General features: G+C 39.4%; 1 protein-coding gene across 1 annotated transcript in view; it reads left to right on the forward strand.

Moving 5' to 3' along the window:
* ITGBL1 (integrin subunit beta like 1) overlaps positions 1–27,103 on the forward strand; it is a 235,466-nt gene that overhangs the window by 103,840 nt on the left and 104,523 nt on the right. The window contains 5 exon segments of the mRNA NM_001206834.1: positions 3,981–4,127; positions 10,470–10,592; positions 15,496–15,636; positions 18,199–18,339; positions 26,608–26,754. Coding sequence (NP_001193763.1) covers positions 3,981–4,127; positions 10,470–10,592; positions 15,496–15,636; positions 18,199–18,339; positions 26,608–26,754 — 699 coding nt within the window.

Here is a 27,103-nt window from a genome sequence, read left to right on the forward strand (position 1 = left end):
CTTTGCATCAGGTGGTCAAACTATTGGAGCTTCAGCTTCAGCACCAGTCCTTCCAATGAATATTCAGGGCTAATTTCTGTTAGGATTTATGGTTTGATCTCCTTGCAGTCCAAGGGACTCTCAAGAGTCTTCTCCAGCACCACGGTTTGAAAGATAAACTCTTCTGCACTCAGCCTTCTTTATGGTCCAACTCTCACAACCTTATGTGACTATTACAGAAATCATAGCTTTAACTTTATGGACCTTTACTGGCAAAGTGATGTCTCTGCTTTTAAATATTCCATCTAGGTAGGAAAGAGGGTAATCAGGATCTATTACTTGCAGCTCTTGAGGATTAAATTATGCCCCACTAAAGGATGGGTGAAATCCCTCCATCCGGTGCCTTGAATGTGACATTTGGGAAGACAGTCTTTGAAGATGTAATTAAGATGTGGTCCTCCAGAAGTCTGAGGGACTCTAAATCCAGTGACCTGTGCACTTATAAGGAGAAAGATTTGAAGACACAGACACACAGAGGAAAAACCACATGAAGACAGAAGCAGAGCAAGGAAAGCTTGCTCAGACAAGGAGCACCAGGATGGCAGGCAGCCACCAGTAGATGGGAGACAGGAATGGGAGCATGTCTCTGGCAGATCCTCTAGAAGGATTCAGACCGTTGGCATCTTGATGTCAGTTTGGGGGCACTAGAGCTGGGAGTGAGGAAATTTTTGTTGTTTTAAGCCTTTCAGTTTATGGTACTTTAGATGACAGCTGCAGCTAACTAGTACACAGTGGATAAAGTGTTTTGCCAAACGGGATGTTCGGCAAAGCCACGTTGTTGACACTACAGTGGCGATGACCTTGCTTCGATAATACAGCAGCCTCATTCCCTGAGGTTGGCCAAAGTTCTTTGTAACCTTGGGTAAAGAGGATCTTCCCTGGTGGCTCAGACGGTGAAGAATCTGCCTGCAACACAGGAGACCCAGGTTTGATTCCTGGGTCAGGAAGATCCCCCGGAGAAGGAAATGGTTACCCACTCCAGTATTCTTGCCTGGAGAACTCCAGGGACAGAGAGCCTACTGGGCTACAGTCCAAGGGGTCGGAAAGAGTCGGACATGACTGAGTGACACTTTCCCTTTCAAAGAGTAGGACTTATTTAAAGATTCTTTTCTTTCTAAAAACATTGTGTACTTATCTCCTGATAAAGTTATATAGGCTATTCCTTGGTAATTTTTGACAGTAAAAAAAAGTCTACTCCCATGTGCTTTCCTAAATGGAGGAAAGAGAATCAAGAAGACCCTACCGGGCATGAAGTTTAGATAAAAAATAAAAGCAGATGACCCTATCCTACCTTGGCTGTCATCTTTGCCTGCAGTCAGATGCTTAAGGAAAAGCTGAAAACACATTACCTGGCAGCGTGTGCCTAAGATGTTAACATAAGATGTGAGGAAAAGGGGCCTCCTAATAAAAAAAATTGTGTATTCTAAATAAAGTTAAATAGCTTTTTCTTGAAAGGACTGCTGGTGGGCTTCAGTGTGCTGGTATATATCATGACTCGCTAAGAGAAGAATACAGCATGTCTCTTTCCATGTTTATTTTATCATAGAGCCTTTTATGGAAGAAGTTTCTGAAACTGCACCTCCATGTACTAATAACTCTGGGGTATAAGCACCTAAAATATAGCTTCTACTGATGTTTTATGGAGTCATTGTGAGATGAATGAGCCTTTTAGTATCATCTGTACATTGTGCTTATTTTTCCTCTATTTTTCCAAATCTCCATTTTAAAAAGTCTGTAACCTTTGACCCACAAACCATTACCCACCTCTGTATATATACCTTAGTTTGGAGTTTAAGATCTTCCATCCAATATAAGAGATGTATTCTTTTTCTAGATACTTCCTTGTCTCCTAAATCATTCTTATTTTCTTCATAGTTGATATTGGGCTTTCGTTATTGGGATGAACCATAAGAAATAGCTGGCATTTAACTTATAGAAGTGGCTGTTTCTTTGCTGTATGACACAGGGAGCTCAAACCTGTTGCTCTGTGACAACCTAGAGGGGTGGGATGGGGTGAGAGGGAGATTCTAGAGAGAGGGGATGTATGTTTACCTATGACTGATCCATGTTGGTATACGGCAGAAAGCAACACAATATTGTAAAGCATTTATCTGTCAATTAAAAATAAATAAATTTATTTTAAAAGTGGCTATTTCACATTGTTTAACCTAATACACTAATATTATTAAAGAATCATTACAGTGACCGATATTCTTAATTCACCAAAAGAGGTTTAGCCACTTTAAGAATTTGGCTCAATACGTTCATAAATAGACTGGCAGGAGAGATCACTTATGCTTGTCAGTGATACCCAGCTGGCTGAGATTGACAGGATCGTGTAGGACCAGACAGGGATGCAAGATGATACAATCAGTTTGACAAAGTAACATGCTCTGGATAAAATGAATTGCAATTAGGGTGCAGGCAAGGTGTTGTTGTTTGTGAAACAGAATAATTAATTCAAAAAATGCAACAGGAATAGAAACCCTTATGTGGACTGGGCCACATGCAGAGGAGTTTTAAAGTCAGAGCTGATCAGAGACCCAGGCTCTGCCCGACATGCCCGCGTGGCATGCCTTTGAGCCATCCACTCGGACCGACCATCTGGACCTCATCGTGTAGATTTTGGCCTCCACCTCGAATGACTGTTGGCCCCAGATCAATGATTCCGCTTCATTGTGGCCTATGAGAAATTCATAGTGCCTGAAATAGGCACTAAGACATGGCATTGTCATCTTGAATAATATACGAATACTCTCTCCCTAGTGGCTCAGATGGTAAAGAGTCTGCCTGCAGTGCAGGAGACCCGGGTTCGATCGCTGGGTCAGGAAGATCCCCTGGAGAAGGAAATGGCAACCCACTTCAGCATTCTTGCCTGAAGAATTCCATGGGCAGAGGAGCCTGGTGGGCTACAGTCCATGGGGTCACAAAGAATCGGACAAGACTGAGTGACTAGCACCTTCTTCTTCATTCTCCCTGCAACCCATTCAAACTCTGCTCACCTTTCAAAGCCCAGTTAAAGGTCAAAGAAGTCCAGAAAATCTTTCTCCTCTTCTGTAGGTTGTAGACTACATCCTTCAACTTCATACAACATACAACAAATGGTTCTGGCTGAACATAACACAATCCTCTTTGCATATTAGCCTTGACTTTGCAGTTTGTAAATCCCTTGAGGACAAAGACCAAGGATTGTATGTGTTTTGCACTTCTGTCTAATATGCAATCAATGAAGACATTAGCTGGCTTCTTCAAACAAGACTTGATAAAATTAATGACTGCAAAAATTAAAACAGCAAAATGTTGATTTGAGAAAATGAAAGGTTGAGAAACTTTTGTGAAGGTGGATGGCTATGACTCTTATCCTTTTGACTCCTGAACCAAATTTTCCCATCAGGAAACAAAATGTATACTTATTTTTCATGTTAATCTTATCCCAAAGTGGGAAAATTATAAATATATAGAGATATATATTTAATATATCTATGCAATTTATTGCATATGAAATTCAAATAAACATAAGGCCAATGTTTAGTAGAATTTTATCTAAGATTCCTTACTTAGAGTTTGTGATCTTATGTGTTATAAAATGCAGCTAAATGGAAACAATTTTTATTGGGTTTTGGTGTCTTAAATGTGCAAGTGCTTGGTGGACTTTTTTAGTGCTAAATTTTCTGATCATGTGTTTTTTAGACCTCTGGTTAATTATCTAGCCTAATGTCTGTATGAGTTAATGTTTTTAGCATGAGTTATCAAAGTTGATTTTGGAAATAAAGCCCACATAGTCCATTGTATGGAGTATAAATAGTGCCCCCCCCCCGACCCCACCAGCTGCTGCCATATACTTGTGTTTGAATTTATTATGGTTCATTCCTGAGCCAGCATCAGTCTTAAGATTCTTTGGAGAACAATCTAAGTCTAACTGGATGTTGTTAAATTCTCAGGCCACGGTAAGTGTGACTGTGGCAGATGCAAATGTGATGAAGGATGGTTTGGTGACGCTTGCCAGTACCCAACCAACTGTGACCTGACCAAGAAAAAGAGTAACCAAATGTGCAAGAATTCTCAAGACATCATCTGCTCTAATGCAGGTAAGAATTCTGTCCCCAGAGCATCCTCAAATGAAATAATCAAAGTTGGGTTCTTAATGGAAATATGTAGGCATTGAGAAATGTTGAACCTCAGAGTGAGACTGCTTTTGAGTGTATTTTTTTTTTTGAAATGAAATTCAGATAAATCAATTGGGGAAAATGTCATCTTGCTGAGACTGGCAAGTCTGATGCTCTCCAGCTGTTCCACATGCCTCCTTCAAGCAGGATATTTTCTGGAATAAAAACCCCTGACAGCATTCTATGTCAACTGTGAGCCATGTTTTCAAATGCTGGATTAATTCTCTTAAAAAGGATTTGTATGAACTGAATTAATTGTTCTCTGTTACAGATCAAGGGGGCTTTGAATTCATATGTTACCATCATATAGAATTAAACTTTTCAAATTTGACGGAGGTTTCAGGTGCCCTGGATGTGAAACCCATTGAAGAAGATAGTGACAGCAAGAGTTTTATTTAACTGAAATATTTTTCTATCTTGTAGATTTCATTTAAAATTATTTTCTTAGAAATGTACAGAGGAGCTGTTAAAATTAATTACCCAAATCATATAAAATGCAACAACTATGGTTTGGGTTTTAATGGTGTTTAGCCAATATTACTATACTTAAATATTCTTTTGACAGTTGAGCACACAGAAGCTCAAAGTCAGTTTATATTCTCAACCCCGGTTGAAACTGGGAATGCTCCTGTCCTCACTGGAGGCTCTGATTTCATTGCTTTGGTGTCTGATATGAACTGTAGTGGGTTTTTAAAGTTCTCTGGATAGTTCTTCAGCACAGTGGTCCCTAATCTTTTTGTCACCATGTACCAGTTTCATGGAAAAATTTTTCCAAGGACTGAGAGTGGGATGGATGGTTTAGGGATGATTCAAGGGCATTGCATTTATTGTGCATTTTATTTCTATTATTATTACATCAGCTCCATCTCAGATCATCAGACATTAGATCCTGGAGGTTGGGCACCCCTTGTTAAGTAGATCTGGGGGTATGAGTTTTTGCTTTGTGTGCTCCAGGCCAGGGTTTGACGACACGTGAATACCTGCCCTCCTGAAGTTCCTGTGGTTGGGGGACTCCTTTTACAATCAGAGCTGGGACCTTTCCACAGCCTTTGAGGGGAATTGCTCTGTGAAGATTCAGAGCAGTAGGCTATTTTGTTAGTAGTAATCGGGGCTATTTCCAAGGCAAGTTGTGACTGGTGCAACCTGGAACCATGACGGAAGTCCTGACAGTCAGATGTTAACTGTCACTCTCCTGGCTTCTCTCTAGCACTTCCTTCTTTTCTTTCTTCTTAGTAAAATCTTTTTACTTCTGGTTCACAATACCCACCCTCCAAACACATATGTGCACACACACACACACACGCACACACCCACTCTCCCTCTCTCTCAACTTCATGCTTTCTAAACTTCTTTCAGTAATAAGTTTTGAAATCGATTTCAGTTCTGTTTCTTTGTAGTCTATTTTTGGATTGATTGATTTTCAAATCCAGTTTTTCTTTCTTTTTAATAATAATACATTTAATAATTATTAAAAATTTAATAATATGTTTTAACCACCTAAGAATTAGTTTAACTGTGTCTTTTAACTAAGAATTATTTAGCTATTTAATACTTTAAAATGTATAACTATCATGGAATCTAAACGTGTGATTCACTACATCATCATCTCAACACATCCAAAAGGAGGAAATTTACAGAATTGTTTTAGTAGATGATGAAACACGTAGGATAAGGTATAAGATGCATTTCTAAGATATCTTTACCTCTATTTTTTAACATGGATGTAGTATTTTTATGTAATCTACTGTGCCTATGCCAGCTTTGCCAACAATGCCTTTTATAGCATCGCCCCCACCTCTGTTCCAGTCTAGGGGCAGTGTTACGTCTGGTTGTCATAAATCTTCAGACTCCTTTAATGTGTCTTTAGACAATTTTCACAGACAACACAATCTTTTTTACTCTCCTCTCAGTTTCTTAGCCTTTCAAGTTTACTTTGGGGATCTTGTCCTCACATGTCTTTCTTTAATGCCTACTTCTCCCAGCCTAGTTCAGGCCCACTGCCCACAAGTTGTGTTAGTCTGAGTCCCTTGGACAACAAGGAGATCACACAAGTCAATCGTAGAGGAAATAAACCCTGACTATTCATTGGAAGGACTGATGCTGAAGCTGAAGCTCTAATACTTTGGCCACCTGATGGGAAGAGCTAACTCATTGGAAAAGACCCCGATGCTGGGAAAGGTTGAAGGCAAAAGGAAAAGGGAGCAGCAGAGGATGAGATGGTTGGATGGCATCACTGACTCAATGGACTTGAATTTGAGTAAATGCTGGGAAATAGTGAAGAACAGAAGAGCCTGGTGTGCTGCAGTCTATGGTGTGCTACAGTCCATTGGGGTTGCAAAGTGTTGGACACGACTGAGTGACTGAACTGAACTGAAGATGTTGCTAAGAGTCGGATACGACTTAGCAACAGACAACAGCAACAACTGAGTTGTTACTACTGATCTTTCCCCTTCATACAGCAGTGTGGTTTTCAGGAAGCAGCTTGGAGCAGAAAGGGAAGAGGAGCTGTATGGAGTGGGGAAGAAGACCGAAGGGCAGGGGGAGAGGGAGATGGAGCTGGGGACCAAAGGAGTCCCAGAAGGTGGCTCCAGAGGGGCACAGAATGGCCAGGCATAGTCTGCAGAGCTGAGTCAGAGCAAAGCGAGTCTCCTGCACCATCGCATCAAGGATATAGGCCGGTGTTCAAGACAGGGAGTCATCCTAGAAAGAGCCAGCTATATTAGGCAGAACGAAAAGTCAGAACTAAAATAATCCAGCAGGAGACAGAAGACCAATTCTAGAGACTGAGCTAATTGGCAACCAAGAAAGAGCCACGGTTTGACACAGCATGAACGCGCGAGTCTGGCGCGTCTGCTGGGGCTTCCATATGCTGTTTCTTGGAGCCTCAGTTGTGAATTCCACTTGATGAGTAAGACAGGAAGGCTCTGAACTGTTGTAAACTTCCCGCGTCACCCAGGGATGGTTCAGATGTGTGGATTGCAGGGAGCCAGCCTGTGGGGGACGTCAGGGAGGAGTTGTAGAATTCAGAGCAGAGACTATGCCTTCTCATCTTCCCTGAAAACAATGATGGCGTCATAATCCTCATGATGGTACACCTCTCTCCCTAACCGGGAAGTGCTCCTGGTATTCCAACAGATACATTCTAAAATCCTTGACCAATATTCTGGATCCCGTACTTTCTGCCTGCAGCAGACACTTTTCTCCAAACTCAAGTCAGAGTCTTCACTGTTGTTTAATTCTTCATCCTTATTCGTTAGCTCAGACTCTGTCTTCAGCATCACAAGGCTTTTCTCCATCTCCTTTTCTTGAAATTCTATCTGTATACCAAGTGCCAACTCAAAACTTACTCCTTTGCTGTGCCTTTCCTCCTTCACAGAGCCAGCCTGAGGTTCATGCTATCTTTATAGCTTTTGTCACAAATGTGTTGCAAATGCCTTTGTGGCATCTGGTTTCATATCTCCATTGTGTACTAAGTATCAATCATCCAGCACATTCTTCTTGATCTATAATTTACTTGGTTTTAATTTTATTCCTCTTATTATCTCCTATAGCACCTACAACTTCACCAGTGATATAATAAGCAACGAGAAAATGTAATGAATAGAGATGTGACTGGTTGAAAGACAACATAAATAAATGTGAAAATGAAAAAGATGGGTGATAATTAGGGGAAAAAAAAGAGATGAGGCAATCCCATGAATCGTAGCATAGATTCAAAATGAACTTTTATAAATCAAAATAGTTTCCAGGAGAAAAAAAAAAAACAAGAAAATGAAATGTAATAAAAGTAAAATTCACACAGGCATTCTCAAGGAAGAAAAATAACAAGCTCAGATTCTGTGAAATCACCATTTATTTGTGACTGTGAGAGAAAGAAGTGACCCATGTAACAGAATCACACAGAGGGTTGGAAATCAGGAAACAGTGGGATCCATAAATATAAAATATGTCTGGAGAAAATATTTGGGAATATGACTAATGTACTCGAAGTCTTAATGGGAGAAGACAAGGAACCCAGCATTTTCTGGAAGTCTATAATGTGCTAGATACAATAGAGTTTTTAGAAAGATGACAGGGTGATATATTTATCACTTGTTCTTCAGAGTAGCTCTATGAAGTAGACATTATTTGCAGATAAGGAATTTGAGAGTTAGAGATAAAAAACAGTGACCTCAAAAGTGTACAGCTAGAGGGGATTAAGACCTGGATTTAGCTTCAGAGCTTCCTTAGTCCTAAATCCATACTCTGTCTGGTTCAACACATAGAGGATTTCCAATATTCAGTAGCTCAATTCAAATTTCAATATCTTTAGTTCTTTTCCATCCTTTACCTCTCAAAACCAGTCACTGAGTCATCTTTTCTTTCTCCTGAAAATATCCCCATGTGTATTTCCTTTTTTCTAAACTCATGACCGTAACGCGGGTCAGCCTCTATCTTCTTTCCTGCAGACTAATGAACCAACATTCCTTCAAATCCACTTTACCTCATTTCAATGCATTCACCATGTGACAACCAGAATAACCTGGTGGAAGTAAATGCCTGATCACATGACTCCCTTGTTGAAATATTTCAGTGGCTTCTCGTTATTCTTGGATGAAAGTTGGAAATCTTTAATGTGACCTCTTTGTTGTTGTTCAGTTGCTAAATCGTGTCTGACTCCTCGCAACCCCATGGACTGCAGCAGACTAGGCTCCCCTGTCCTTCACTATCTCCTGGAGTTGGCTCAAATTCATGTCCATTGAGTTGGTGACAGTATCTAACCATCTCATCCTCTGCCACCCCCTTCTCCTTTTGCTTTCAGTCTTTCCTGCATCAGGGTCTTTTCCAATGAGTCGGCTCTTCCCATCAGGTGGCCAAAGTATTGGAGCTTCAGTATCAGTCCTTCCAATGAACACTCAGAGTTGATTTCCTTTAGGATTGACTGATTTGATCTCCTTGCAGTCTAAGGGACTCTCAAGAGTCTTCTCCAGTACCACAGTTTGAAAGCATCAATTCTTCAGTGCTCAGCCTTTTAGATTTCCATAAACTTCACCATTAGTTGCCTTTTTTTCCTTTCATGACACCCTCGGCTTTATTTTCCACTATACACCAGCTATTTTTCCCCCTCTTATTTCCTCTTTTACTGCAGAGCGTTTGCTTTTGTCTCTTGCTGGAAGTGGGCTTCTTCACCATCTCACTTCTCTTTGCTGTTATTTTTTCTTGGCTTTCAGTTCTCAGTTTAAGAGCCATTCCCCATTCCCCAGCCATTCCTCTTTGACCACCAGGTCTCAGATAAATCCCTTTACTGTGTGTTTCTGCAACATTGTGCACTTCTCCATTTATTTTATCACTTTGGTTTTTACTCATATAAAACTTTAAGAGGAGGTTATGGCTGAATTGATCACCTGTTGCATTTCCAGAGTCTAGGATGAGATCTAGCGAATGCCAAAGTCTCAGTTACTCTGTGGTGATGGATGTGATGACCAATTAAAGATTAAAAAATAAGCATTAAAAAGGAAGCTACTCAAATGGACAATCTACTTCTCAGTATCTTTTGAATGCTGTTTTATTGTCAGTGAACTCACTCTCAGGGGTTGTAGTCAAATCCTTTTACACTTGACAGGGTATGTGGAGAGCAGTAGACCAGATGGCTGTGGTGCCTCTGTTTCACTCTGAGCTGCCCTGAGAGTCTGGTGAGGTTCTAGGACTCCATGCATAAGAAAAACCCACTCTGGGCCCTTTGTCACAGGGACATGGGTATCACTTTAACACTACAGATATGAAGTTTTTAGGAACATTTGAGTTTTTCATTTATTTAAATTTGATAATGAAGCCACAAATATTTATTGTATAAATAATAAGCTCAAATATTGCACAAAGCATTGAATAAATAGCTGGTGAGGAAGATAAGCAAGGTTACTTTTCTCACAAAGCTTAGCATTTTCTGCTTTAGTTCACTCAGACGCAGGTGTAATCAGAAGATATTCATTCATGCATTGATTGGATGGACATTTATAATGTAACTCTGCTCTTGGGGAGTTCAGATTTACATTCATGAAACTATTAGAGGTCAATCATAATAGCTGTGTGCTATAAAATGTAACTAATGGGCTACAATAATCTCAAAAAAAGAATGTCATTATCCATCTCATCATACCCAGTAAAACCTAATTGGAACATAAAATTGATTGGAATTGTCTTTATCCATGAAAGAGAGGTTAAAATTCATTAATTATAATTTATATGCATTTAACAAATAATTTTTGCTTTGTTTTAATGGTTTAGGTACATGTCACTGTGGCAGGTGTAAATGTGATAATTCAGATGGAAATGGACTTGTCTATGGTAAATTTTGTGAGTGTGATGACAGAGAATGCATAGATGATGAAACAGAAGAAATATGTGGAGGTATGTATATTAACTTTGCAGAAAACAACATAAGTACTTGATTTTGTCACCTGTTTCATTGAACTTCTATCTCTATGAGTTTATATACTGGGTTTACTCATTTAAGCTGAACCTATGTTTATTTGGAAAATACTTCATATAAGGAGATATAGACTAAGGCATTCAGAGCAGATTAATAAACCTTTGTTGTTGTCGTTCAGTCACTCAGTTGTGTCTGACTCTTTGCAACCCCATGGACTGCAGCATGCCAGGCTTCCCTGTCCTTCACCATCTCCTGGAGTTTGCTCAAACTCATGTCCATTGAGTCGGTGATGCCATCCAACCATCTCATCCTCTGTCATCCCCTTCTCCTCCTGCCTTGAATCTTTCCAGGCATCAGGGTCTTTTCCAGTGAAAAATTGTTTATACTTTTTATTTTGTAACCATTTTATTGAAGTATTATTTACAGTGTTGTGTTAGTTTTAAGCGTACAGCATAGTGATTCAGATGATATATTTGTGCATATATGTATATTCTTTTTTCAGATTCTTTTCCATTATAGGTTATTATAAGATATTGAATATAGTTTCCTGTCTTATGCAGTAGGTCCTTGTTGTTTATTTTATATAGAGTAGTGTGTATCTGTTAATCCTAAACTCCAAATTTATCCTAATTTATCCCTAACCCCGGTATCCCCTTTGGTAACAGTGTGTGTTTTCTATGTCTGTGCATCTATTTCTGTTTTGTAAATAAATTCATTTGTATCATTTTTTTAGATTCCACTTACAAGTGATATCATATGATACTTAGAGCAGACTAGTATTTTTTGAGTTTTTCTCTTTAATTTTTTATTATTTTTTAATTGAAGGATAATTGCTTTACAGAATTTTGTTGTTGTTTTCTAGTACTTTTTAAATGCAGAATCACATTGTTCCCAGAGAAGAGCCCGATCATTATGGCAACAGGCCAGTTGCCTGGTTCTGAAGTAGTCCTAGTTGGACTCTATCTTCTTTGCTCAGCTTTTATTTTGCCTCTTTTCTCCCAGTCTCTCTATTGCATGTTTTAATTTCATTTTCTTTCCCATTTTGAACCATAACCCTGTAAATACTCTCATGTGCTATTGGGGACATTGAAGACCAATTGGATTATTAGCCTGGAATCTATCCCTCCCCACACACTTAGATAACTTTTTTCATGATTGTTTCTATGGACAACCATTACTCAATCCATTTTTCTGTTGTATCAATTATTGCAGGCTTGCTAATGTCAAGAGCTGCAATGAGTACTTCTTATTCAATAGGTAACTTACCAGGATCCGAAATGACTTGGCAGAGTTAAATGGAATTTAGACTCCTGTCTATCTCATGCCTGGCTTCCCTGATGGCTCGGTGGGTAAAGAACCTGCCTCAATGCAGGAGATGCAGGTTTGATCCCTGGGTCAGGAAGATCCCCTAGAGCAGAAAATGGCAACCCACTCCAGTATTCTTGCCTGAAAAATCCCATGGACAGAGGAGCCTGGAAGGCTACAGCCCAAAGGGTTGCAAAGAGTTGGACACGACTGAGTGACTATGCACACACACGTACTGTCTGATGCCAAAGACTGTGCTATTGATTGCTCCCCATAGAGACCTGCCCTGGAGTTTGGAGCTCCACAAGGAAAGCCCTTCTTACCACTTGTACTGTATTAATAGTTCCCTTCTCTTCTGCTTCCCTCTCTGCAACTCTGTGCCCAGGGTTTCAACCAAGACTGGCACAGGGCAGGAAAGTAAACAGCAGTGAGAATCACTTCAGTTTGGGAACACTCTTCTCTGCTGTTATGAAACATTTTAACCTGCTTACCTCTGGCCTAATCTCTCTATCCATAAGTAATTAATTCTTTCATTGAAATCTGAAGAGACTCTGTCCACAGAATCCTATCCTGCATACCAAATGGGTGATTTCAGAGGAGTATTTGCCCTGAAAGGATCAGGAGCCAGCGGGGTGGGGAGGAACCAGAAGGCCATCAAGTGTCACTAAGCTGCTGCTTTGTTTACAAAACAAATTGAGGCTTCAGTTCCTGTGGTCATCCAGATGCTCTTGTTTTAGGTCAGCTCGGAGCTCTCTCTCTGGTGTCCTAGCTGTTCCACCAACCAGGATAAAACAGAAAGAGAAGAACCTTCATTTTTTCCTCCCAGTGACCGAAGCTCGATGCTGCTCAGACAGTTCTGCTAAAGGGCTTGTTCCAAAATGATTAGAAATTAGATAAAGCTACCCACACATGTGATGTGTTTGTCTTCCTGGGATTTCATTTGCAGTTATCACAGATCAAAAAACAGGAAGGGAACGTGTGGAGCCAGTGTTTTCTGATACACACTGCCAAAGCAAAGTCTATTTGCGTGTGTAAATATAAACATTGACCTGGAAAGAACAGGAAATGTTTAATGCTCAACCTTTCCACTCATTATTGCTGTTGGTTTGAGGCTAAAGCAATTTCATGGTGCAAACTCTCTGACCACAGATAACCAACATTCCTGTAAAATCCTCCGGCGATGGCACTGTGTAGGATTCTAGATTTTTCCATGTATCACTCACATGAAAACAGTCTGTTGAGAGGTGATTCTACAGCCCAATAGGGAAGCAATTCAAAGAGAGATTTTCTTACTCCATCAGTTTGCACAAAGCCAAGAATGATGTTCATTGCCTGGGCTGTGTATTGTCCTAAGGCTTATATTTTATCTCGGTTATCCAACTATGTCTTATTACAGTACTTTCACTTGAATTATGAAGATATCTGCTTAATTTTCCATATCTGCATATGGTATAGCTTTACATGATTTATTCTAATAATCCTGTTCACCTCTATCTCAATGATTTTTTAGTATAACCTTATCAGTACTGAATTTTATAAGCATACAAAGAATTTGGGTGTGAGGAATGAAGATTTATGATCATTTATTAATCTCATGGTAAGCCTTACATGAGATTAACGAACTGCTGCATGTTACATAAATTTCTTATAATGACAGAGGAAATAAACTTTGAAGATTTCTGAGATTATACTACTTTAAGTATAATCTACTTAAAGGAAATTCTACTTTAAGAAGTTAATCAAGCCTTTAAAAAAAAAAATGACTCCTAGGAAAAGCTTTTAGTAAGCAATTGTCTTGTTTTCTTTCAGTGTAACCCTCAGGTTCCTGAGGCTTGTGATATAACACTGGCTCATGATATTTTTGTGTGCATACATATAGAGATAGTTTTAAGTCCATGAATAAAATGTATAGCTTTTATATTTTACTACTGATGAAATCATTTGATGGTCTTTATGTCAGCTTAAGTGAAAAAGTTAAAATTTGCTGTAGAAATGATCCTTGTCTATTAGCTTATGTGCTTAGTCACTCAATCGTGTCCTACTCTTTGCAACCTCATGGACTGTAGCCTGCCAGGCTCCTCTGTCTATGGGATTCTCCAGGCAAGAATACTGGAGTGGGTAGCCATTCCCTTTTCCAGGGGATCTTCCTAACCCAGGGATCGAACCCAGGTCTCCTGCATTGCAGCTGGCTTCTTTACCATCTGAGCCACTAGGGAAGCCCCATCTCCAGCTTAAGAAGAGATTTTCTGTAGATACTCCAATTGCAGCTCATTTAGACAGAAAACATGACATTATACACTGGGTCCTTGTCTTTTTCTCTATATTTCACTCTAGCACTTTCTCTTCATCTCTGACTCTCTCTGTCTCTCTGATACATATCTACATGAAGGAAGTCTCATCTGAGAGGCAAAAATAGCATGAGACCAGCATATTTTATCGTATTTTCCCCTTCATATGTGTGTGTACCAGGCCCTACTGACACTCCCGCTGTTGGCCAGAAATGCCAGAATGTGTTTAGAAAGAAAAATAGCCTTGCTATTAGTTTCCCATGGAGGCTCTGGGATGATGGCTGATGGAGAAGAGAGAGGCAAGAGCAGACTTTAGCCATAGACTGATAAAGCATAAATTCATGTACAGCAGAAAGAATAGACTAAAAACGAAAATGGTGCTGTTTTTCATCATAGGTGCAAGAACACACGTTCATGGTTGTTGACATAACTACAGAAAAAAAGAGGATATACAAGGAGATTTGGGGCGAAAAAGACTTGTCATCTTTTGGGAATTTGTAGGGTTGCTGGACATGGGCACAGAAAGTGATGAGGTGACATCATTACAGATTGCATGGACATAAGTATGAACAAGCAGAGTAATAGTTTATGGAGCAATGGGAGCTGCAGTGGTGTGGGGGCAGCTAGAGACAAAATGATGGGCTGCCCTTACCCAGCACTTGTATCCTCTTGACAGATAGGAAGGGGATTTGACTTTAATACCAAGGGTCCATGCTGTTTTATTTGTAGTTAGTAGTTTAAGTACTACTAAAAGTTGATTTAGCTGAAACCCTCTGCCACATGGTAAAACACAATAGCTTGTTGGATACTGTTGAATGAAAAGATGAAATGTTTCCTCTGGCTAAAGAAATGGCTCAGTCATTAATACTGTGCATCCAAGGAAGTATGCACCATTGGTTTCTCATGGTTAATTTCAAATGACTCAAGAAATGCTCTCAGAGTGAATGCTTATATACATTTGAGTTTGATGTACATATTTGTGACTGGAGGCCTGGTAGACTTTCTCTGTCTTTCATGCAGTTTCTTGAACACTCTGTCATTTTCCTCAGCCATCTGGCTAGGACAAATCAGAGGACACCTTGACTTGCTTTATGTGTGTGATGATGTAGATGTGGGCACACCTATGATGTTTTGGTGGCACGCTATATAATTTGATTATTTTAAGCAAGAACCATGGAGCAGGTTGATTATTTCCAAAGGCAGAAGTGATCACCAAGAGGTAGAAAGTTAATTCTGCTTTTGAAAGCTGCTTTTTTTCCTCACTGTGTAAAATTCATTTTGGGTAAAGGCCACGGAAAGTGTTACTGTGGAAACTGTTACTGCCAGGCTGGTTGGCATGGAGATAAATGCGAATTCCAGTGTGACATCACCCCCTGGGAGAGCAAGCGAAGATGTACATCTCCAGATGGCAAAGTCTGCAGCAACAGAGGTGTGTCTTTCATATTCATTACCACGTAATTGGGGAAAAAACAAAGCTCTTTAATTATTACTTCACCTTTCCTGTGTATTTCCTTCCATTTGGAAGTCATCTTTTATAGGCTTTGACTTTAATGTAAATCAACATTTCCCATACCAACAAGCGTCCCTTTCTTATTTTTTTTTTTACTGGGCAGAAGGCAGAAAGATAAGAAAGTTGCTGTCATACTTGCAGCTTCACTGAACAAATAGTTAACTCAGGGCCTGTAATTTCTTTGGCAGCCCTCCAGAAATGACATGGTAGAGCAAAAAGGCGATTCTGGTAGATACTTCTGTTAAATGTCTCTTGACTAACAGAACCAGCTACAGCGTGACCATCTCATTATTCAGAGGGTATTCCAGAAAAAACTTGTCTTAATTAAGTCAATCAAAGGCTTGGTTACAATACTGAATTGATATGGAGTCATTTAACTTTGATACACAACAATAAAAATATGATAGTGAATAAAATATAGCCATGTGAGATTGAGATTGACCTTAGGCAGGAATTTAAAAAATATATTAGTATTGCTATCGTGTAATTTAAAGTGAGTTAACTAAGTGTTGATATCAAATCAACTAGTATTAAACACTTGGAAGAAAATTCTTGAAAATACGTGTTCTTTTTCCCTTTGTCAGCTGTCCTGGTAGATAAATAGCCATGTTGGGCTTTTCTGACTACTTGAAGTTATCAGTAAGTAGTCAGTTTCCTTCTATAAACAAGTTAAAATCTAGAAAGCTGGAAAATTATTTTTTTGCATTTCTATAAATGAATGACACATTTTAATAGGTAATGCTTACATGGAAAGCCTAAACACACTACCAGTTTTATCTTTTTAAAGGTTGACACAGAAAAGTAAAATATGCCCAATTTCTGTACATAGAGAAAGGGAAGCAAAAGGCCTGAACTTGGGACAAAAATTATAAGGAAAAGTCCTCTCTTTAACTTATGCAGAGCAGGTCTGATTATTTATCATACTCACTCACTTATATTTTCATTTATTATATAAGCTATGTAGGAACCATCGCTTCACGAATGCCCTATTGATGGACATTTAAATCACCAGTGGTTTTTCAATGACATGATACCACCATATTTAATGTTCCTATACATGTGCTTTTCAGTTCTTTTCCTTGCCTCTACATACGTGAATTGAAGTGAGCTGTTATACGTAACATACATCTAAAGAGTCTATGTTGGGAAACTGCCATCTGGAAAGTTGTGCATTTTATACTCTGCACCTGCACAAACTCTTGATCCTAAAACAATCTTCTTTTTCATTTCTGTCTATCTGATGTCTGAAATAATTCTAACTCGCTGTTGTTTAAAGTTCTCTTAACCCTTAATCATTACAGGTTGAGTGGTAAGCATTTTTTACATTTATGTATCGTCATTATTTCTCTCGACAAAACTTCCAATTAGTGTCCTTTGTCTATTTTTCTGTAGGCATATTTGTCCTTGGATAATTCATTCATAAGAATTGGTTATGTTTGTGAAAGTAGCTTTGTCTTTTAAATACATATGACTGCATGTTTCAGCTGTTTTTATCTTTTAGTTCGTTTTTGGTGTCTTGCCCTCAGCCAGAATTTTAGATTTTTATGTCGTTAATTCTTTTATTTTTTTTTCTTTAAATAATTTGCTTTGACTTTTTTGAATAAAAATGAATTTTATTTTACATTTTATGGTTTTATATCCTTAAATCTTTAGCTGGAATTGACTTTGATGTAAGAGGTAAGAAAGGGATTTAACTTTGTTCCTTTCACAAATGATCTAAAGATCATTGCCCTAAAGATGATTATTAATAGTTCACACAAAATTATATGATTTACAACTTAACACTTCTCTATATGAATCTCCAAAAAGCCAGAGTCCTCGCTCTCCGCCTATGCCAGTGTCGTCTATAGCCTGGGCTCATCTGACCCAGCCATGCCTGCTTTTCAGTCTTTCTGGATATGCTCCTTCTGCTCCAGTAGGTCAGGTCTGCTGAGGATCCCATGTCCATCCCCACCTTCCTTGGCTCACTCTTGCTTTCTTGACCTCCCTTGAATTGTTCTACCTCCAGACCTCCTAAAACATTTCCCCTTCTCTCTTCTTATCCAGACCATCTACCTTAATTACTTCTGCTCACATTGACTTCCACTTGCCCAACTTTTAGAGTATTTGTGTCCTTGTTTACAAAATGTTAGTGCTTCACGTGCTAGTTTTTTTATTAGCCTTTTTTTTTTTTGGTCAAATAAATTGTAAACCTCTTGAGAGCAAGGGTGACATTTTTTGTTAATTGTGTTGGTATTATCTCTGAGTCCTACCAGCACGGTGTTCCTGGCACATCCTGGAATCCCACAGAAGTATCGGCATGGATAATAACTTTTGTTTATGAAGGATCTCTACTGTCCACTCTAGATGGTGTTTCATAATTCCCAAACACGTATATTTTCCAAATATAAAGTGAACAACAGAAGAAAGAGCAATGTGTAAGATGCTTTCTTTCATGATTTTTCTTCATTCGACCCATACAAAATTATTTTTCCCCTCTAGGGATTTGTGTGTGTGGTGAATGTTCTTGCCACGATGTGGACCCCACTGGAGACTGGGGGGATATTCATGGGGACACCTGTGAGTGTGACGAGAGGGACTGCCGGGCTGTCTATGACAGATATTCTGATGACTTCTGTTCTGGTAAGTGCTTTTCTAACTCCTGTTTTTATTTTTTATTATTATTATTATTCTTTTAAAAAAAGATTTATTTATTTCTTTTATTTGATGGTGTTGGGTCTTAGCTGTGGCCTATAGAATCTACTTCCCTGATCAGGGATCGAACCTGAGCCCCCTGCACTGGGAACTCAGAGTCTTTACCACTGGACCAGCAGGGAGGTCCCTAATTCCTGTTTTTAAATAAGAAAGTGTTCATTTCCCTCTTTTCAAGATTTATTCTGCTTCTCCAAGAAACTGTGAAAGAACTGAATGTGCCTTCTGAAGAATTTGAGACCCATAGGACTCCTAATATCAACCCGAAAACCCTTTAGAGAATTTGCCACAATGGGCAAAGATTGGAGATGCAAACACACCCACTCTCTGAAAAGCAGTCTAGTCTTTCACCAAAAAGAACTATTACCTCCACGTATCTAATACTTAGCAGTGAGAACACGAAGCTAGCAGACCTGACCATGAACAGGAGAGGTACCGTTAAGGCAACTGTTATTAACACAGCACAAAACGAAAGACAATGTGGTTCTCGTAGGAATTTATTGCATTGCTTCTTCGGTATAATTTATATACTAAAAGTTGTTCTGCATTAAGTCTACAATTGAATATCAATTAGTAGATTCAAAAATTCTATGTGGACCAGCTACTCTTTGCCAGCATCTGTGCTGCATCCGGGCCACTGGTTCCAGCAACGAAGGAGACAAAGATAATCCTTGACAGGGAGCCTGTAGTCTAAATGCAAGGGGCTTCCCTGGTAGCTCAGCTGGTAAAGAATCCGCCTGCATTGCAGGAGACCCTGGTTCCATTCCTGGATTGGGAAGATCCCCTGGAGAAGGGATAGGCTACCCAGACCAGTATTCTTGGGCTTCCCTGGTGGCTCAGTCTGTAAAGAATCTGCCTGCAACATGGGAGACCTGAGTTTGATCCCTGGGTTGGGAAGATCCCCTGGAGGAGGGTATGACAACCCACTCCAGTATTCTTGCCTGGAGAATCCCATGGACAGAGGAGCCTGGCGGGCTTCAGTCCATGGGGTCGCAAAGAGTCGGACACGACTGAGCGACTAAGCACACACAATCTAAATGAAAGGGAAAAAAAAAAAAAAAACACACTGCCAGAATTTCTAATAGTGCAAAGGAAAACAATAAGCAGTCAGATTTATCTTTAAAAATGTCACTCAACAAAAATGAAGTAATAGATTTTATTACATGGGACAATCCAGGAGGCATAGACACATCTTCATGCTTGATTGCTTGGTTTGTGTAAGGAAATAGATGGGGAACTCTGTCTCCAGAAAAAGTTTCCCAGCAAAGGCAGATAAAAGAGCTACCCTTTTTAATTACGATGATGCAACTGCAAAGACTTCTCTGGCCTGGCCCAGGGGAGCTGGCTCCTGTAGCTTCCCCCTGCAGAAGAATTGCCCTGTTCTGATGATCCCTCGGGCTTGGGAGAATTTCCTGAATGGGCTCTCAGAGGTGATGGGGTCGTAGGCTGAGATTTGAACAATAAGACATCAGGCTGTGATTGTGATTTTATTATTCCTTTGTTGAAGTGAGCTGAATGTGGCCAGTTCTCCACAGTCTGCCTCCCACACCTAACATGAGAAATATAAGCAAGAGGAATCTCATTATCAGAGATCCTACGCTGAGAGATACCTGTCAAGTTCGTTCACACACCTCATTCCATTTTATGTTCGCACTGACTCAGACAGGGATACATTATCATCTACGTGTAAGAGGGAATGTTCAAAGAAATTAGCGACTTGACAAGTTCACACCGCCCTTAAATGTCACCTGAAAACAACTTTAGCTGAAGTGCTCATGTCATTTAATCTCCAAATGATGCACAGAAGATGCTTCAATTTTACTTTGTTTTGGTAAGGAAGAGATGTCCTTTGAATGCTTAAAATTCTTATAAAACTAAGCTTCTCTGAACATTGTTTTGATCTGGGGTGGGCATCAATGTCTGGAGTATTTCTTCATGCTTATTAAATCTTTAGAATTCTGTATACAATGCTTAGCAAATTACTAGTCTTCACAATTTTCCCAATTGCCCAGAGTTGCACCATGAGAAGGGAGCCATGCAATTGACTATTGAGTGTGGAAGTACCTTAGTGTTAGGAGATAGAATATCCACATCCACCCCAAGGATGTGGATATTCTCTAGTGATTTATGCCAGGCTGGAGTGGAATAAGACTCAGATAAAATGAAGCTTTATTTTTAGCTCCCATTCCAGCCACCCTGAGAGTTTTGAGCTTATTTAAGTCCAAGAGAAATCTCTCATTGGATTATAGTTGGCTCATCTAATTGACCTTCTAATTTTATTTATTTATTCCCACTCTTTCCATTCATGTATTCAATAATGCACTTAAATGTAAATATTTTGTGCCTGATCCATCATGGGTACAGGAGACATGATACAAATTTTAAAATATGATCCCTGCTCCCAAATAAATCAGTTGTATTTATTTGTTCTTTCACTCCTAAAGTGTATTTATCACTTCTTTCACACTTCTTTCACTCCTGTTCACTGATACATGAATTCATCCATATACAAATATGACTCATGTACCCACAAAGATACACATGCATGTTCATGCCTCAAAGAGGATACTCTAGACAAATTTTGAGTGTGACTGAAATGACAAGGGCATGACCAGCCATCCTGAAGTATATCAGCTGCTCTGTTATTCCAGTTCTATGAACTGCTCCCCTGAACTGACTTTCTGATTCTGAAATAACTCCTTTCTTCCTGATGACTGCTTACCAATCTGATCCATTTTGCCAAATTCCCAAATAGGAAAAAATATGCTGCAGTGTGACTTTCCACTTTTTCAGCTTGCTCCTGCCTAGCAAAATGATGAAAATATAAGGTTAGTTTTGGCCTGGAGTTCCCTTAGTTTGGAAAGTAGACTCATTTGGTAGAACCGTATTATGGGAGGAAACTTGTCTTTGTGGATTAACAAAGAGTTAAGGGAAGAAATGGAAGGAAATGGTTACATACATTCAGTTTACATTGTCTTGAAAGGGAAAAATAATATATTAAATGACAACTGCTAGTTAGATTGAATTCATTTCCCCCAATGTTTTCTCTCCATGGTCTTCATATTTCCTTGTGAGAAGCAACTTGTAAATATCAGATTCCAGTTCATGAGCATTTTTTTGTTCATTTTCAAGGAAAGAAATAGCCTCTGTGGAAGAAGAGCATTCTGGAATGGATGGAATTACATATGTCCTGGATTGATGTTTCTGAGGTTAGATAGCTTAACACAAAAGAGTGCAATGATCACACACACAAAAAAGCTTTGGTGTCAGCAACCTCTTCTATAATTTCTTGAGAGCCTTTAAAGCTCAGTGTTTTGATTTTTTAAGTAAGTTTTTTTTTTTAAAAAGAATGTTTTTGGCTGTGCTGGGTCTTTGTCGCTGAGCGGGCTGGGCAGGGACTACTCTCCCTTTGAGTGCGTGGGCTTGTCACCGCGAGGTCTTCCCTTATTTCGGAGCACGGGCTCTAGGGCGCTCAGACTTCAGTAGATGTGGCGCATGGCCCCAGTAATTGCAGCTTCTGGACTCTAGGATGCATGGGCTTCAGCAGTTGTGGTTCCCAGGCTCTGGAGCACAGGTTCAGCAGTTGCAGTGCACGGGCTTAGTTGCTCCAGAGCTTATGGGTCTTCCTGGACCAGGGATCGAACACACGTCTCTTGCCCTGGCAGGTGGATTCTTCACCACCGAGCCATTAGGGAAGCCCCTAACGCTCAGCGTTGCCATGATGCTCTTTGATGATGTCTCTTGCTGCCAGCTCCCCACCCTGTGATGCAGTTCTGGCTGTGATCCTGTTTACATGCCAACATTAGACACTGTTGTTTTTCCCTTGTCATGAATGTGTGTGTGTGTGTGTGTGTGTCTAAGGAGTGTTCATAGGTCTTTGAAAACAGTTCTCTAATGTACATTCCATGTATTTAATATCTGCGATAAAACAATACATTCTATATCTTTCATCTCTATTTTGTTGATTCCCTTGTCTACAGAGTTTAAAAGAATCTTTGTTAGAATCAATGAAATGAACTTCTGAAGGCCAAATATATGTGGATACATACACACCTAGATTTGACACACTAGCATTGAAACATGATGTTTCAGATCAGGGTGGTAGAATTCACTTCTTCTAGTTCTCTCATTTTAAAGATAAAGTGAGATGGAGCCCAGAAAGGTGAACCAGTGACTCATTTAGATGGAGGACACGGATCTCCTAACTTCTTCACTTTTCCTTTTTTCTCCATTTGTTTTTGAAAGACTCTGATATAGTATGTTATGACAGTCTAAAGGATTTTCATGATAAATAGATCTTATCATTTCTAAACTTATAAAACAAAAGCAAGCATTTTCATCATCTTCATTTTATCGCTATAAAATTGAGAAATAGTAACCTCAGAAGAGAAATTGCAATTTCAAGTTTTGATTTCCTGTCTTTTCTGAAAAGCTAAATACCTGCTTCAGAATCTGGTATTGATACCTTGCATTTCTAACTGGTTTCCTAAACCCACTGATGAAATACCATAAAGAATTTTAGTAGAAAAAGGTACAGTTTCCTTTAGAATGGAATCCATAACTTATTTTTGGCTGCATGTGACTTTAAGTTATTGAAGAATATATAATATAACTTTTACAACTGTGAAAGTGTAGTTTTGTTTATGTTTTCACTCGTCAAGTTCATCTCTGGTCAACATTTAGGTTAGCATTACCACTGTCAATACTATTCTTCACGCTGCTAGACTAGAGTTACAGTCAAGCCTTTTCTCTATTACTTTTACATTTGCTTCTTCTGTGATATTCATCGGGGTATTGAATTTAGGTATACCTACTTTTCCCCAAACAATGAAACCTTCAGAAACATTCTGTATGCCACTATTTCCTCATTTAAACTGGTTGCCATATACTCACTGACTCTCAGGAATTACTTTCACTGTGAACGTTTTACTCAAGTCATTCATTTTTTTCATAACCCTTCTTCCCCCAGCGTGAACTTGTTCACTGGATGTTGGCTTCTGGTGGCAAAGTGTAGAGGGCACAGCCGTGGATGATTTGAGGAGGCCAGGGCCCATCCTGAACTAGGCAGTGTTCTCCCACTTTGATCCTTTCCTAGTTAGAGGCCAGACCTTTCAGCCCGGCCAGTCGCAGCAATGACAGCATCCCATCAGTTCTTTCCAGTGTGTACACAATCGACCACAGCTGTTTCTGAGAGTGCCTTTTGCTCAGCTGAGGCAGGGGCTGGGTCCAAGCCTGAGGCCACACACAGAAGCTTAAGGATCATCACACATATGGTTTTTGTTTGGAGTTGGCGATGCCTAGAGATGACGCATAAACTCAGAGTAGTAATCCTTGAGAAGGTCCGTGATGCCGCATTAAATGCACAGGAAATAGAGGTGAAGACCTTATGGACCACGTTTCCTCTAGAACTTGTAGAAATGCTCAGAAATAGCAGAAGGACAGAAAAGTGAAGCCGCATAACATTAGGGGGAGAAGCACAGAGAGTAAGGACTCAGCGAGGCAAATAGAACAAAAACAGAAGGGAGTGGATATGAGGGCAACAAGGGGAAGACTTGCAGAGATTTCTTCTAGGTCTAGTGCATCTGTACATTTTTTTAACATTTGTTAAAGCACCCACAATTAATCTGACTTCTTAAGATACTAACTAGACCAGATTTTAATTTCAAGAATCTCTATTAATAGTGTCTGTCCATCTTCATGAATTTGTTTTATGCTACTGAAATTTTTTTTTTAATGTTGACATGTGAATGAACCTCAGACAGAAAGTAATGGCTATTCTTTTTTAAAAAAATGGTTACTTATTTTAAAATTACTTATTATTAATTTATTGATTTATTAATTTATCATTTATTTGCATTCACTGGCTCTTATTTGCCATGCCTAGGATCTTCGTGGTGGCGTGCTGTAGGATCCTTAGTTGCAACATGTGGGATCTAGTTCCCTGATGAGGAATCCAACCTGGGCCATTGCATTGGGAGCCTGGAGTCTTAGCCACTGACCACCAGGGAAGTCCCTGTAATGGCTGCTCTTAAGCCAACTATGGAACTTCAGAGTATCCTCCCATCAGTCCCCATCTTCTTCCACACAGACTCTGACTTTATTCCACGTGCCAAGGGATCAGGATGCTCACTGCCCATGAATTCCAAGCACCTGCAGTAGTAGGTGGCCTTCTCCTGAGTACTTAGGAATTCCCTGGCCTCCTCACCTACTGGATGCTTTGTTCTAACTTCCACAGCTATTTTAAACTTTCAAGAGGAAAGCTTTTTCCCCCCCCTTTCAATCTAACTGTGTTTTTCAGTTTTATTGTTGAAGTGTCAGCTCGTCTTCCGCAAATGGCAGCATGTTCTGTACTTTGTCCAGCATCCTCCTGGCACATTCAAGTGCCCTACAAATGATGCTGCTTGTCTCCCAGAATTTCAAAGTCACTGGCTCTCATAGAACAGCAGAATTGATTGTACTTTAAATGTTAAAGATTTTGTTTTAAAATCTGTTTTTTATCTATGCATTTGCAATACAGCTCTGTTTGCAAATTTTGCTCTAAAAATTATATGAGGACAGGGAAGATGGGGAGGAACTTTGTAAGCTAGGATAAATGGCTAGAATCTAGGGAACCCAATAACCTCAGAGCTATAAGTGTTAGTAAGTTAAATTTTTATAATAAAAATTCCTGTGTTTGAAGGTCTAAATGATCATAGTCACATGTCGTATGTATCTATTAGTAATCAAAAATTTTTCCTTTAAAATTATGAGCTCTAAGACAAAGTGTTAGTATCAATAGCAATTTGTTCCATAGATTCTGTTACATAGCAGGTGCTCAATAAACTTGTTGAATGGAATTTAGTGTAAATGAGAGATTTGGGTTCCATAGTCCCTAATAGCTCATCCTATTCTGACTGTGATTTTATGACTTATTCCATGAAGAAGCCTGTTTATGATGAAAAGCTTCCTGATAGACGGATGCTTCAAACTTGACAGATGGACATCTGCCCACAGACCTCATGAGATACTGATAAAACAGGCCAGTCTTCACTGAAGGCCAGTTTTCATACTCTGTGATATATATTAATATCAATGGACATGAGTTTGAGTAAGCTCTGGGAGTTGATGATGGACAGGGAAGCCTGGCCTGCTGCAGTCCATGGGGTCACAAAGAGTTGGATACGACTAAGCAACTGAACTGAACTGAATACAAAATAGCATGGATTTTTAATCCATTAGCAACATACTTGATTTACTTAAGGAAAGTATGATTCCACTTCCTTTAAAATCCTTCATGCATTTTTGGAGGAATTATTGAAATCTACTTTACTTTGCATTTGTAATAATGAGTTTCAGAACGGTTATGAAGAGTTAGAAAAACTCAGCTAAGTTATTCATTCCTTTTGGTTCCTACTTGGTTAGATGTGTGGGCTCAAATGAATAAAAATAACAATAGCTCATTTTTATGTAGCATTTTAAGATACATTATATACTTCTTGATAAATGTGGATAGATAATGCGGTTTAGAATGAAGAACCTAAATGTCAAAGAGGGTGTCATTTGACCAGCTGTATTCTGTAGGGAGCAGGGTCAGGATTTGAACCTACTTATGTGATTGATAACCTGGTCTATTTTCTGCTATACCATATCACCACTTATCACAGTTTTTTGAAGGCTCTGTGTCCATGTGTAAATAAATTAATTTCTTTCCTGACCTCTTTTGTGTGTATGAAATTAGTCTTCAAGGGTTGTGGGTAGTAAAAAGGTCATGAAAATAAAGTCTGGGAGACTCCAGGAGCTGAGACCCTGTTTCAAAAACAAATTGCTTTCCATTTCCTATGGCTCTCCTCCATATGAATTAATCTCCAGACCCATTAAACCCTCCATTTGGGCCCCAGCAGGCTAATTCAATCTCATGCACTTGGATTTTGAAAGATTCAAGTTGATAGCCCTCCAAACCTGTTTATCTGATCTGGAGTTGTTGCTTTTCTTTACTCTTAACGATCAATCAATACAGCTTGGGTATTTAAGAACGTTGTTGAAAAATGGACTTTTGCCTTAATGTTTTCTATGAGATCCTGAGTTCTTTGTCACACTCACTGTTTGGAAACTAATTCTGACTTCAGTATGTTTTTCTCATATACATGTGTATGTGTATATATATATAATACATTTTTACATACACTAATATACATGTATACTCTTACTCTCATTGTGAAGGTCACGGGCAGTGTAACTGTGGCAGATGTGACTGCAAAGTAGGCTGGTATGGGAAGAAGTGTGAACACCCACGTTCCTGCCCGCTGTCAACGGAGGAGAGCATCAGAAAGTGCCAGGGAAGTGCCACTCTGCCATGCTCAGGAAGGGGTAAGTGAGGGTCTCAGGCCTTGCCACCCACCACTTCTAACCCTGTGAGTCTAGTGAATTCACTTTACACGTATCTTATTTAAAAGGTAGCTGAGATTCCTGAATGAGGAACAATTTGCCTTTTCAGAATAATGACTCCAGTATCCACGAGTGAAAATACGGAGAACTATAATCTCTCTCTTTCTTCCTCTCTGTCATAACCGCCCCCACACACATTCACTCACTCACTCAGTCTACTTTAGCTCTGAGATTTGTTCAATTTCCATCTAGTTCAATGCTGCATTAAAAGAAGAAAAAAAAAGTTTGAATATTTGCTCAGAGCTTTGTCAATAAAACCATCTAATTGTCC

Source organism: Bos taurus, chromosome 12, assembly GCF_002263795.3.
Source record: "Bos taurus isolate L1 Dominette 01449 registration number 42190680 breed Hereford chromosome 12, ARS-UCD2.0, whole genome shotgun sequence".
NCBI classification, from domain to species: Eukaryota; Metazoa; Chordata; class Mammalia; order Artiodactyla; family Bovidae; genus Bos; species Bos taurus.